This window comes from Chiloscyllium punctatum, chromosome 39 (genome assembly GCF_047496795.1).
Source record: "Chiloscyllium punctatum isolate Juve2018m chromosome 39, sChiPun1.3, whole genome shotgun sequence".
Taxonomy (NCBI): Eukaryota; Metazoa; Chordata; class Chondrichthyes; order Orectolobiformes; family Hemiscylliidae; genus Chiloscyllium; species Chiloscyllium punctatum.
This window is the reverse complement of record NC_092777.1, coordinates 29,413,095-29,428,251: the sequence shown is the minus strand read 5'-3', so window position 1 is coordinate 29,428,251 and position 15,157 is coordinate 29,413,095. Positions and strand designations below refer to the sequence as shown.

Below are 15,157 nucleotides of genomic sequence, written 5' to 3'. Positions count from 1 at the left end.
CCTAACATTCCTGGTCCAATAAATGTACCGTAACAACTTAAAATATCAGTCAGCAACATAGCAGTAATTCAGTTAGACTCCTGTAAACTCACGGTTTAGTTTCTATGTCAGATGAACATTGTATATATTATAAAGATATTTCCAGTATCTGGCTATGCCAGTACTTGTTTTGCTTTGCAGTCTTTTCAGTACAGGACTCTGTAACAGAGGCCATTGAATCCTTTGAAAGAAGAGTAGATATAATTTTGAAACAGACGATGTTAATGGGCTATTAGAAAAAAATGCAGCGCAGTGAGAATAGTTTTGGATTGTGCTGGCAGAGTCAGCAGATTGATTTGACTAATGACCTCTGAATGTGTTGTAATTTTAAAAATATAATTCTAACAGCTAAACCTTGGATTAAATTTACTGAAACTGAGTCATTTGGAAGCATATCTTAACTATCAGAGCCAACCTTCAGTTGTCCATGTCTGGTGTATAAATGTGCAACCCGCTCGCAGTTGAAGATATTATGTAACTTTAGCAGAACAGCATTAGAGTACTCTTGAAGTGCTGCAGTTAGATTTGAATGGACACATTTTCACTACTACATGTTCTTGAGGTGGGAGATGCACCAGCAACAGAGTCTTCATTGCCCGTCCGTACTTGGGAGCTTTCAGAGTCAAACCTACAGTCCACTGCTAGAGTCTCGCCTAAACTAGATTAGGTCCCCTTTCTAAAGAGCATTGGAAAGCCGGCTAGCTTTGTACAATAACTTGGTGGGTTTTTTTGTGGTTACGTTGACTAGCGCCAAACCACATATCAGACGAGTTCAGTTTCACAATTTATATAGATGTTTTGCATCATGTAGTTGTGGTATTTGAATGCACATCCCTCAGGGCTGCTACGGCATAACAACTAGTGTACTATACCCTTTCATAATTTGGAATGAAATAAAATTGATATCTACAGCCCACTTTAGATTACTGACTAAAATTTTTTTCTGACAATGTAACACGAGAATTTCAACCAACTTTCAGTTCTGGGTGGTTTCGGATCTCAAAATGTTAGCCCACTTTTCAGAGTTTAGAACTTTTCCTTAATAAGGTATCAGTCCTGTTAGGCTAACTTTAAAATGATCAAACAAATCGACTGAAATTTCCCCAGCAGCCGGAGCGATGGTGCTGTCTGTGTGTTTAGTCATGAGGGCTCTATTTTCCCGCAGAGAACCTGGTGTGTAAAACGGTCAGCAAATCACTGCTGCTTTTCAGTTGTTGTAAAGACCGTGACAACTTTTAGGCTGTTCCCACAGACCCGAGATGGGAAGATTTCCTTCTGTCAGATAACCGACAGGGAGTGCCAAAGTTCGCTTCCCTCCCAACCATTGTGGACAAGAAACAAAACTAACATCGTCAAAGCCTCATTCCGCACCCGGCTGGGTTTGTGATTATTTTGAACTCCGTACTGAATGAGACACCGAGTCGGAATTTGAATCTCCTCTGCGCGGGTCACATCTGTGACTCCCTCCCCACGAGTTTGATCTGGGTTCGCCCTCGCTCGGTCCTGGTGGCACCTCAGGCTCCTCAGACAGAGTACGGTATGTGAACGATTTCTCGTGCACTTCCTGACAAGCCGCAGGTTAAACACCACCCCCTTCCCCCCCACCCCCGCTCTGGGAGAGAGAGAGAGAAAAAAAAGATGGGCTGGTTGCTGAACAAGTTCATCAAGACTGGAGCTCTGATCAGCTGCCAGCGAAGACACCAGCCAGCCCCTCGGCGACCTTGTTGTGGAATCCGGAGGGCAGGATGCGGCAGTGAATCAGGTGTTTCAGGAGGAGTGCAGTCCTGACCTGGAGCCCCCTCAACCAGCTGGACTTGGACTCTGTGTGTGGGGTGTGTGTGTTACACTGGAGTTGGAGGGAGGGGGGGGGGGTTGTCCCCCTTTATCCCCCCTCTGTCTCTCTCTCTCTCTGGGTAGGACCAGCCACTGTTAGTGGGTCTCCAGAGGGAGACTTCCCAACGACTGCAGGAGGAGGGGGTGGTCTGGGGAGTTTTTGTTCTATTGTTTTATTATTTTCTGTTCTCTGAAGCATGTCGGAGGAGGGCAGCTCCGAGTGCCCGGTGTGTTACGAGAAGGTTTCGCGCCAGAACCAGTCCCTCCGGACGCTGAGCTGCAACCACGTCTTCTGCCACGACTGCCTGGTCAAGACGGTCATCAACCAGGAGCGGCAGCCCCGGAAGGTGGTCTGCCCCGTCTGCCGGCACGTCACCTTCCTCAGCAAGAAGAGCTCCCGCTGGAGCGCCGGGGGCAAGGACGCCAAGCAGACCCTGGAGATCCCCCTGGCGCCCAGCGCCACCCGCGACCTCCGGCCGCTGGGGGCGCCGCCGCCGCCGCCTCCGCGGTCGCTGCTGCGCCGCTGGATGAGCAGTTGGCGCCGGACACTCGCCGCCGCCCGCCGCCCGGCCGCGGGCACCAGCCAGATTTTCGTGATCAGCGGCAGGGGCAGGCCCATGAGCGAGGAGGAGCTGAGGGCCCCCGCTGACGGACTGGTGTTGGAGCACCGGCGCTGCAGGCTCCGCTGGGTGTTGGTGCTGCTCTGCTTCATCATCATCGGCGCTGTGGTGGCCGCCATCCTGCCCTGGGTCACCTCCTTCAAATGACAGTCCCACCCCTGGGGTCGGGGGGAGCGGGGGAGGTCAAACCCCCCCCCCCCCCCCCCCCCACCACCACCACCAAGTCTGAACTCGAGGAGGGGTGACAAAAGCACTTTAAGTTGTACGAAAAAAAAAGTAGCGAAACAAAAACCCAGCCTCACTTCACAAAGGAGTTTATCTGGAGCTGTGCTCACCTGCTGCATCCTTTTGCTCAACTTTCCAGGAATGTACTTTGGCAACTCCTGAGAGGGACCAGCCGAATGGAGAAAATACCAATTGCACTTGTACAGAAATTCTTTTTTGCATTAAAATTATGATCAGTTGTCAACTTACTTCCTCAAGACAAATAACTAATGTTGTTGGCTATAAATATTTGGGAAAATTTTTTTGCAACATTGTTATAAATTGTTATACAGTAGGCCAGTGGCCTGGTGGATGAATTGTACTAAGTAGATTTATCAAATTGTTATTTAACACTGTTAAATTAATCAAAACTGCATTCCTACATACTGTGCGGGACTTGTTATTTCTCATATATCATAATGTGTGTACACAGAATACATCTTAAATGTTATAAGTGCAGTTTAGTTAGAGCAACTGGTAGGCTAGCCAATTGCATTCTCGTAGTTGACTCAGAAATCTAGGTTTAAGTAATATATCAGAACCTGAGCCCAGTCTAAGCACCTAATCTTGTGGTTTAACTGCAGGAATGCTACATACGCCAATGGTTGCTTTTTTTGGGTACAACCCAAGATTGTATCTACCTGCTCCAGTCATTCAGATTTGAGGTATTCTTGATATTTGAAGAGTTGGAAGTTGTAATACTTTCTTGGCTAACATTCCTCACTCGAACAAAAGCACTAAACATTCTCAATTTTGTCTTTCTGCTGTCTGTGGAACAAGATTGTTGCAGAGTGGATCCTCCAGTTAGCTGCACTGTTATCTTCACTACTTCAAAATAATTAACCATATGTGAGAATTTCTTGTAGTTTTGAGATGTCATGAGATATTTGATATATGAGTGCAATATTAACCATTGTAGGAAGCGGTAGGAAAATATTGCAGTAATGTATTTAATATTGTGACATCCATCAAAAGGGACATTTTGATCAAAAGGATGATCTCAAAGGTTCTTTAAAAAAATCATCTTGGCATGTGGATATTGCACAAGGACTGTAACTACTACGTATGCCTAGGTATTCTTGAGAAGATGTTTTTAAGCTGCATTCTGGTACTGGCGGATTTGGCACTCTGTGAAGATGCTCTGATGATACTATTCAGTAAGGAGTTCCAGGGTTTTTACACAATGACCATGAAGGAGCGGTAATATCCCTCAAAATGGTGTGTGATTTGGAGAGTAATTATTCGATTCTAGAGCAACTACTTGATTCTGGTGCCCTTTATCCTCGTCAGTGATTGAGGATGTGAGCCTGACAATGCTTAGCAAGTTGCAATAGTGTATCTGATACTGCTGCCACTATGCACCAGTGGTTGACAGCCTGGATATTTTAACTGGTAGGTGGGATGCTGATGTAATAGACTGTTTTATCCTGGATAGTAAAGAGCTTTTTGAATGTTGTTGCTGCTGCACCAATCCAGGTAAACGTTGCGGAGGGGAAGGCTATCCATCTTGCTTATGACTTGTATGGAGAGGTGTTAGAGAAACAGAGGTTGAGCCTGCTGCCATAGAAAACTCAGTCTCTGAGTTGCACCAAAAGACACTGTTCTGATATGGCTGATTTGTTTGATGTTGTGGACAGTGATGACCCCAGGATGGTCAGGGAAGCAGCAATGGTAGTACCTTTAAATGTCAAATGAAGGTGATTATACTCCCTTGTGAGAGATGGTTAATTGCCTGACATTATATGATAGGAATGTTACTTGTTGCTTATCAGCCTAAACCTGGATGTTGTCCAGTTTTTGCTGTATATGTACTTGGACAGCTTCATTATCTAAGCAGTTGTGAATGTAGCTGAACACCATGCAGTTATGAGTGTATTGCTTCAGTTCTGACCTTAGGATGGAAGAAGGTCATTGCTGAAGTAGCTAAAAATTGCCAGGCCTTTGACATTACACTAAGAAACTCCAATTGTGACTTCATTGACCTAGAACAACTGATTTTCAATAATCACAACCACTTTGCTTCATGCAAGATTTAATCTAACCCCCACCCCTATTTCTCACTGCCTTCAAGTTCAATTGGACTCCTGGGAATGATACTCAGATATTGCCTTCGAAACAAAGGTGGTAGCCCTCAGCTCACCTCTAAAATCGAGCTCTAAGTCTATGTTTGGGACAAAGGTTTGATGAGAAAATGAGCTGTGAGCTTCTGGCGGAAGCCATAATGAATATCACTGAGCTGGTTATTGTTGTACACAACACCGATGATGACTGGTTACATCACTTTGCTGATGAACGAGTGCAGACTGAAAGGTTATTAATCGGCTGGGTTGAATTTTACTTGTTTATTCAGGATATGACAATATGGACACCTTGTCAGATAGATATTAGTGTTATAGTTGTACTGGAGCAACGGGGCATGGCTAGATCTGGAACACAAATCTTTAGCGCTGTAACAGGAATGTTGTCATGCCAATAGTTTTTGTTGTATCCTATAAACTTGAACATTATCTGATATTACGTGGGGTGAGCAGGATTTGCTGAAGACTGGTATCTGTGTAGGGTACTACAAAAGGAGGCCAAGATGGATGATTTGTTTGGTATTTCTGCTTGAGAGGAAATTTGTGAGTGATATTACACTTGGCCATCATTTGCTGATGAGGAATTTCATAGAAAATCCCTGAACAACTAGTTGTTCAACTGTTTGCCACTATGTGTTTCATGGAGGCACTGATGTGCTGGCACTGATAGTAAACTATTTGTTTTTACTGAAATGTGATATAATCTTGCAATAATTTGATGACGTGAAAAGTGTTGATCCACCATTCAGGAGAGTGATGTCTTCAGGTTGTCGAGTGAATAACTGAAGAATACTGGTGAAAAAGTGAAGAGGTAAATGAGGGTAGGACTTAAATAGTTAATGGTAGGGCCTTGGGGAGTATAGTCGAACAGAGGGACCTAGGGGTGCAGGTTCATAGTTTCTTGAAAGTGGCGTTGCATGTAGACAAGGTGGTGAAGAAAGTGTTTGACGTGTTTGCTTTTATTGGTCAGAACATTGAGTATGGGAGTTGGGGCGTCGTATTACAGGTGTACAGGACATTGGTTTGGCCACTTCTAGAATACTGTGTACAATTCTGATCGTTCTGCGATACGATTGCTGTTGTTAAACTCAAAAGGATACAGAAAACAATTTACAAGAATGTTGCCATTCTTGAGGGTTTGACTTATAAGGAGAGGCTGGATGGGCTGGGACATTTTTCCCTAAAGCATCAGAGGCTGAGGCCCAATAGAGGTTTACAAAATTATGATGGGCATTGATAATGTGAATAGCCAAGGCCTTTTTCCAAGGGATGGGGAGTTGAAAACTAGAGGGCATAGGTTTAAGGTGAGAGGGGAAAGATTTAAAAGGGACCTATGAAGCAACTTTTTCACAGTGAGGGTGCATGGAATGAGCTGCCAGAGGAAGTGGGTACAATCACAATGTTTAGAAGACATTTGGATATGTACATGAATAGGAAAGGTTTGAAGGGATATGGGCCAAATGCAAGCAAAGGGACTAGTTAAGTTCAGCAAACCTGGTTGGCATGATAGTCTGTTTCTGTGCTGTATGAGACACCAAGGTTTATCAGGAATTTGTCTTCAATTTAAAACTGCATTACAATTTCTCTTTCCTATCAGATATACATCAGATATGCACAATCTTAACTCAATTCTCAGAAGTTCTCCAAGCACAGAACTGAATAATTCACTTAACTGGTAGATAATCTAGTCGTTTACTGACTTTGAATAATATCACAATGATGCAGTGGTTTCAATACTCAACACATGTCACAGGTGAAGAAGTATCTTATTAAGAAAAAGGATGTTTGCATTAGAAAAATTCCTGAGGAGGTGGCTTTCAAGGGTGTGTCCCACTGCAGGATATTCGAAAATATATCACTGCCTGTGACAGAAAATTACAACATTTTGAGCCTGACTGCTAACAAGCTGACCTCGAGCTCTCCAATAATCCTGTCGGAAACTTCTCTTGACATCAAACAACATTCTGACCATTCACTGAGAAGGCATAAGATTTACAAATATTTGTTTAGATTAGAGTCATAATCCAGGTTTCAGAGTAACTCTTGAGTACATAAAACTCACAGATGTTGTTATCTGTTGTTGCTCAAATTGTCCTATAAATAGAGCATACTCTGCAATAAGGAAACAGTTCTGGAATACATATGATGTTTGAGCTAATGTACAGAGGTCACCTATTCTGTATCTTAACGCACCTATGGACATTGATATTAAAGTGAAGGAGATTGGAAATAGGACAGGATCACTTGATCTAATAAATGCATTTCTCAATCCAACCTCTCCACAGTGCTCTCTCTCCTTTCTGTCTGAATTAACAGACTCTTTGGGGAGGAAAGTTTATGTTGCATAATTAAAGCATTGTAAAACAATTTCCACTTCACTAAAGCTCTGTATAGTGCAAGTTGGCAGTCAGAGTATCTGTGGAACTCAGCACTTAGATTGCTTATAGAAGACTACTATACTACTTGGGTTTGTTACTGCAAGACTTATAACAATAACACAGTGTCAGTCTTTTTAAATCAGTCAGAGAGTCTCTTGAACTGAGCACATTTTAGAGGCTTATGTTGAGTTGATTTAAATGTTTAGGACATGGGAGAATTGTACACTTGCTCTCCAAACACTAAAATTTTGATGACTAGGATAGAACTCTTGCAGGAGGGACAAATCCCTACTGATTGGAACTCCAATTGGAGATAAAAAAAATTAAATCAGAAACTGTCTGGAATGGAACAATATCAGGTGAGTTGCTATAGTATAAATGAACTGTTGAATTGATCATCTTAGCAATAGAATTTTTCAAAAATATAGAATTGCATGGAGAACTATAGAATAACACAGTCACATCATTGTTATAGTACCGAAAGAAACCACTTGGCCTGTTGTTTTTGCAAATAAGCAACACACCTGATGCCCAACCCATGCCTTCTCCCTGTAACTCTGCACATTCTTTTTTTAGATCATAATTCAAATCCCCTATGAATGCCTCAATCAAAACTACCTCCAAAACAGGCTCAGGCAGTGCATTCCAAACTTTAATGCCTTGCTGCATGAAAACGTTTGTTAATTTCATTTCCCACTTTTCTCTAAAATCTTTTGGAAGTAATTCTGATCAATGTTGTGGTTCTGTTCACTGAGCTGGGAATTTGTGTTGCAGACGTTTCGTCCCCTGTCTAGGTGACATCCTCAGTGCTTGGGAGCCTCCTGTGAAGCGCTTCTGTGATGTTTCCTCTGGCATTTATAGTGGTTTGTCTCTGCCGCTTCCGGTTGTCAGTTCCAGCTGTCCGTTGCAGTGGTTGGTATATTGGGTCCAGGTTGATGTGCTTATTGATTGAATCTGTGGATGAGTGCCATGCCTCTAGGAATTTCCTGGCTGTTCTCTGTTTGACTTGTCCCATAATAGTAGTGTTTTCTCAGTCGAACTCATGTTGCTTGTCATCTGCGTGTGTGGCTACTAAGGATAGCTGGTCGGGTCGTTTCGTGGATAGTTGATGTTCATGGATATGGATAGTTAGCTGTCTTCCTGTTTGTCCTATGTAGTGTCTTGTGCAGGTCTTGTATGGGATTTTGTACAAAAATGACATGACCAGCTACCCTTAGTAGCCACACATGCAGATGACAAGCAACGTGAGTTTGACTGGGACAACACTACTATTATAGGACAAGCACCTGAGCTACAAATCTTCTCACAAACTTTGAATTCTGATCAAGTTTTAGTAATTCTTTGACTTTTCTTTGTCCTTTTTGGGAGAGAATATTTAAGCAGTGACTGGCTGTGACATTATTAAGAAGAACTGAAAACTAGATTGGGAACCCATATGCTCTTTTAACATAGGAACATTGTTGGTCACCATCACCAATTACTGGAGGAAATGGAGCACTGCATGTACTTCTGAGTTCAATACTTCAGGAAGGATCAGTGTTCAGTGTTTTCTGAGCTAGTCAATCAGAATTACATTGGCCTTAGTGCTTCAGAGATAAGGAAAGGGATAAAACACTCAAGGTTCTGAAACCTGATGATTATCCTGTGATTTCAACATGATTACTTGAATGTGCAGACATCAGATGAGAGCAGGTTGAACCATGCTATGATCCATAGTAAATTATATTTACTTTTTAGACTCAGGCATGGAGGTCATTGGAAAACAATGATGTAATTATATATGACTCATTAAGAACAAAGGACAGCCTTTAGATGTCAGATGGGGACCAATAACAAGGATTCTTACAGCCCAAGGGGCAATAGACTTAAGATAATCAATTGATAATGGTACTGGTGTGAAAGGGTAGGCAATAGCCTTGTAGTATTGTTGCTAAACTATTAATCTAGGGACACAGACAATGCTCTGGGGACCTGGATAATAATCTGGAAATAAGAATCGAATGATGACTTTTTTTAGATTAGATTACTTACAGTGTGGAAACAGGCCCTTCGGCCCAACAAGTCCACACCGCCCCGCCGAAGCGCAACCCACCCATACCCCTACATCTACCCCTTACCTAACACTAGGGGCAATTTAGCATGGCCAATTCACCTGACCTGCACATCTTTGGACTGTGGGAGGAAACCGGAGCACCCGGAGGAAACCCACACAGACACGGGGAGAATGTGCAAACTCCACACAGTCAGTCGCCTGAGGCGGGAATTGAGCCCAGGTCTCTGGCGCTGTGCGGCAGCAGTGCTAACCACTGTGCCACCGTGCCGCCCACAAACCATTGCTGATTGTCTGGGAAATATTCATCTGGTTCATTAATGTCCTTCAGGGAGGGAAGCTGCTGTTCTATCTGCTCTAGCTTACATGGGACTCCAGATCAACGCAATGCCATTGACTCTTAACAGCCCTTCAGGCAATTAGGGATGGGCAATAAATGCTGGTCCAGCCAATGTGCGCATATGCATAAATAAAGCAAATGACAAAAAAAGGTTTTATCGAGAAATAACATACTTTTTGTCACATTTCTAAAATGTATTGTATGTTCAGGATACCTATTGAATTTGTCTAAGTTAACAATTCAGACTTTATCATTTCTAAAATGTAGAATTATACATTAATGGAAAATAGGGCCCAGATTCCTGATGAAGGGCTTATGTACAAAATGTCGATTCTCCTGCTCCTCAGATGCTGCCTGACCTGCTGTGCTTTTCCAGCACCACACTCTTGACCCAGAAGTGAGAGTGTAGAGAATGCTCAAATATTACAATAATCTCAATCTTGACCACAATCAATAACTAAAATACATTTAGCTCGTTTGGGTGGAGAATTCTAAAGTATCACCAACATTTGAGTGAAAACAATTCTCATCTTGTTCCTAAATGGGTAGCCCTTTATTCTGAAACAGGCTCCTGATTCTAGCCCTCCCATTTCTCCTGTGCCAGGCAGCAGAAACATTTTCCCAGCATCTATCCTGACAAGCCTTTAAAAAAAACATTTCAATTAGATCAGCTCTCATTTTCTAAACCTTAGGGAATATAAAACCCAGATTACTCAATCGCTTCATACAAGTAATCCCCTCTTCTCAGCAATCAGTCTTCTGAACCTTTGTTGCACTCTCTTTAAGACAAGTATATCCTTTCTTTGGTAAGAACACCAAAACCATACACAATACTCCAGGTATAGTATTACCGAGGCTCTATACATTTGCAGCAGGAATTCTTTACACTTATTTTTCAGTCTCTTTGTAATGAAACCTAACATACATAACATCTCTTTTCTTGATTGCTTGCTGTTGCTGCATGTTAACTGCCTGTGTTACATGCACAAGGACAACCAGATCATTCTGAGTGTTAATATTTCTTAGACTCTCCTCGTTATTATGCTCTTCTATTTTTCTGACCAAAGCAGAAAACCTAGCATTTTTACACATTTTTTTCCATCTGCCAACTTCTTGCCCATTCTTCTTCCCTGCCTCAATCCCTTTGCAGCCTCTTTGTACCTTCTTCACAATTACTTGATATTGCGAAAAATTTGGAAACATTACTTGTCACCTCATTATAGGAAGGATGTTGAAGCTTTAGAAAGGTTGCAGGGCCACATTTACCAGGATGCTGCCTGGACTGGAGGGCATGTCTTATGAAGAAAGGTTGAGAGAGCTAGGGCTTTTCTCATTGGAACGAAGAAGGGTGAGAGGTGACGACAGAGGTGTACAAGATGATGAGAGTCATAGATAGAGTGGTTAGCCAGAGACTTCTTTCCAGGGTGGAAATGGCTATTGTGAGGGGGCTTAATTTTAAGGTGACTGGAGGAAGGCTTGGGGAGATTTCAGAGGTAGGTTCTATTCACAGAGAGTGGTGAGTGTGTGCAATGCATTGCCAACAGTGGAGGTAGAGTCAGATACATTAGGGGCATTTAAGTGACTCTTGGATAGGCACATGGATGATAGAAAAATGAAGGGTATGTAGGTTAGTTTGATCTTAGGGCAAGATAAAAGGTCAGCACAACATCAGGGGCTGAAGGGCCTGTACTGTGGGAAAAAAAAGATTACACTCAGTCCTCTTATTTAAGTCATTGATATTGATTGTAAAGATCTGAGACTCAAACATTGACATATGCAGTACTGCACTATTTACAACTTGCCAATGTGAAAATGACTCATTTATTCCTACTCTTTGCTTCCCATCCATTAATCAATCCTCAATCCATAGTGTTTAGATGAAATGTGAAATTGAGCCCCATCTTCCTGTTCAGATCAATGTAAAATATCCCAAGAAATTGTTTTTTAAGAACAGGGCAGTTATCCCTAATAACCAAGCCAATATTTATCCCCTAAACAAAATCCCACAAATCATCTTTCCATAATCGTATTGCTGCTTATGCAAGTTTTCTGAGTGAAAAATAATATCTATGCTTCCTATATTCCAAAAGTGATTACACTTCAAAGGTACTTTGATCACTGTGAAGCACTTTGTGCTGGGGTGGTTATGAAAAGTGCTATAGAAATCAAGTCTACCTTTCCCTCAAAACAGCCCCATCCTTTTGTATGGTACCTTATTGAATGTTTTTGGAAATCTAAATACATTAGATCAACTGGTTTCCTCTTATCAGCTCTATTAGTTAAACCTTCATAAAACTAGCAGAATTGTTAAACACAATCTCCCTTTTGTAAATATGCTGGCTTTGTACAATTATTTTATGATTATTTAATTGTTCTGTACCAAATTCTGTAATAAGAGGGATGCAGTAACTGTGTATATTTCCCTTCTAGGTAATATTAAGTTATTAAATAGGTTCAAAGGTTGACCACAAACTTTAATTCCAGTACAAAGCATTTAGTCATCTAGATTGGTTCAACCAGCTGGATCTCTGTAACTTCAAGTACAGGTCAAATTATGATTTGTTTGATGTATTTAAGACGCAGGGACTCTGTTACTGTGATTAGTGGTGCTGGAAGAGCACAGCAGTTCAGGCAGCATCCAACGAGCAGCGAAATCGACGTTTCGGGCAAAAGCCCTTCATCAGGAATAAAGGCAGTGAGCCTGAAGCGTGGAGAGATACGCTAGAGGAGGGTGGGGGTGGGGAGAGAGTAGCATAGAGTACAATGGGTGAGTGGGGGAGGAGGTGAAGGTGATAGGTCAAGGAGGAGAGGGTGGAGTGGATAGGTGGAAAAGGAGATAGGCAGGTAGGACAAGTCTGGACAAGTCAAGGAGACAGTGCTGAGCTGGAAGTTTGAAACTAGGATGAGGTGGGGGAAGGGGAAATGAGGAAGCTGTTGAAGTCCACATTGATGCCCTGGGGTTGAAGTGTTCCGAGGCGGAAGATGAGGCGTTCTTCCTCCAGGCGTCTGGTGGTGAGGGAGCGGCGGTGAAGGAGGCCCAGGACCGCCATGTCCTCGGCAGAGTGGGAGGGGGAGTTGAAATGTTGGGCCACGGGGCGGTTTGGTTGATTGGTGCGGGTGTCTCGGAGATGTTCCCTAAAGCGCTCTGCTAGGAGGCGCCCAGTCTCCCCAATGTAGAGGAGACCACATCGGGAGCAATGGATACAATAAATAATATTAGTGGATGTGCAGGTGAAACTTTGATGGATGTGGAAGGCTCCTTTAGGGCCTTGGATAGAGGTGAGGGAGGAGGTGTGGGCACAGGTTTTACAGTTCCTGCGGTGGCAGGGGAAAGTGCCAGAATGGGAGGGTGGGTCGTAGGGGGGTGTGGACCTGACCAGGTAGTCAAGGAGACCGTTCCCTTGACCAATCAACCAAACTGTCCCGTGGCCCAACATTTCAACTCCCCCTCCCACTCTGCCGAGGACATGGAGGTCCTGGGCCTCCTTCACCACCGCTCCCTCACCACCAGACGCCTGGAGGAAGAACGCCTCATCTTCCGCCTCGGAACACTTCAACCCCAGGGCATCAATGTGGACTTCAACAGCTTCCTCATTTCCCCTTCCCCCACCTCATCCTAGTTTCAAACTTCCAGCTCAGCACTGTCTCCTTGACTTGTCCGGACTTGTCTGACCTGCCGATCTCCTTTTCCACCTATCCACTCCACCCTCCCCTCCTTGACCTATCACCTTCATCTCCTCCCCCACTCACCCATTGTGCTCTATGCTACTCTCTCCCCACCCCCACCATTCTCTAGCGTATCTCTCCACGCTTCAGGCTCACTGCCTTTATTCCTGATGAAGGGTTTTTGCCTGAAACGTCGATTTCGCTGCTCGTTGGATGCTGCCTGAACTGCTGTGCTCTTCCAGCACCACTAATCCAGTATTTGGTTTTCAGCATCTTCAGTCATTGTTTTTACTCTGTTACTGTGAGCCAATTGTTTCAATCTAATAGAATAGGTAGGACAAGGTGATCACTATTATATCTTAGGTTCTATCAGACAAAACCAGGTTAGATGTTAAGAATTTATTCTTTTCCCAGATTACAATGAACCTGAGGAGCTGATTTCCAGTATTCACATGGGATTTACTTTGTACAAGAAGTAGTTTGTAATGTGAGTTGGTGGTGTCCTGGACTAGGTCACCAAAGGGAAGATAGGAACAAAAGGTTTTATAAAGCACTTCTCCTGAGTACTAGATATCTCAAATCCCTTGATGGACAATGGATTATTGTAGTTTTTGCAGTATGCTCAGTATTGTAACTTTGGAAACAACACCACATTTGCACACAGCAAGTTTCCAGATACAGCAGTGTTAATGGCCAGGAAATTTGTTTTCATGATGCTGATTTTGGGAATAATATTGGCCAGTCCCCTCAGGAAAACTCCCTGTTGTTCTTTGAAAATAGTATTATGGGATCTTTTACCTCAACCTGGGCAAGTGGTTGGGGTGCTGGCACAGTTTAACATCTCATCTGAAAGACAGCATTGCTGGTAGGGCAGACTTTATTTTTTGTGACCAGCTGCAGAGAGGAATTTTGGAGATTTATTTTCACATTTATCAGGAGGTCTTATGGCTCATTGTAGGGTGGTAAGAGGATGTCTCTGATGTATGCATATGCTCAAGCTGAATACTGTCCTTACGTTTTTGGGTACTAGGTTTGTGAAAAGACAAACAAGTGATTAAAAAAATTGGAAACTAACAAAATAGCCTAAGGACGAGACAAAATTTCACAACAGAATACACAAACTAAATTGATGCTTTCTGAGTAAACCAACATTTACAATATTCCTGACTTTAGAGATTTTAATTAAATTGTTGCTTAATCAAGGCAATCTCCAGCAATTCCCATTGTAAAATAAAGGTTATTAAATTTCAATACAGATGGTGTAAGAATTCAACCAATTGGTTTTATGCATTGCAAGTTCCCTAATTTGGCCAAATATTGAAACAAATCCAACAATCTGTTGAATAAAAACATTGATTCATCAAACAAAATAGTACAAATGTGTTATGTATCCAATTACACTGATATATTTGTATTGATACACATCCTGGCAAATTGTTCATGGCATAACAAAATTTTAGAAATCACCAGAGATTGTTGAAAACTCAGTAGATATCTTAGGAGACATTAAATATCAAAATGTGAGTTTCTATTTCTGTAGGCATTTGTCAAGCTGCATCATTCATGAGATTTGTAAGTTTCTAATTATTATTTGTAAAGGTCAGATTGAATTACGTGTAGTCACTGAAAGCTAAAATTAGTAAAATATTACACAATAGGAATTATAGGAATGTCTTAAATGTCAAAGACACATTTTGAGTATCTAGAAGAAAGGGAATGTGTTAGAGAGGCCAAATAATAACCGGGGGACAGAAAGGAGCAATCCTATCATCCAGTTGAATTCAACAAATTGTCGGATTAATTTTTAACATTAAAGTGTGTAGAATAACCTTTGTAACTAAATACTTCATCCATTTTCATTTGACCTTCGAAAAGATAGTAGGCATAAT

General features: G+C 42.4%; 1 protein-coding gene across 1 annotated transcript; it reads left to right on the top strand.

Annotated features, from left to right (window-relative positions):
• The first annotated feature begins 1,290 nt into the window (after positions 1–1,290).
• On the top strand, positions 1,291–3,138 carry LOC140463905 (RING finger protein 222). Its single transcript, XM_072558367.1, has 2 exons — positions 1,291–1,576; positions 2,069–3,138. Exon 2 carries the CDS (start codon positions 2,070–2,072, stop codon positions 2,637–2,639), a length of 570 nt encoding a protein of 189 aa, XP_072414468.1. The 5' UTR covers positions 1,291–1,576; position 2,069; the 3' UTR covers positions 2,640–3,138.
• The last annotated feature ends 12,019 nt before the right edge of the window (positions 3,139–15,157 follow it).

Bases quoted from the DNA above. Each gene is read 5' to 3' on its own strand.
- LOC140463905 (XM_072558367.1), top strand. From the start codon at position 2,070: ATGTCGGAGGAGGGCAGCTCCGAGTGCCCGGTGTGTTACGAGAAGGTT.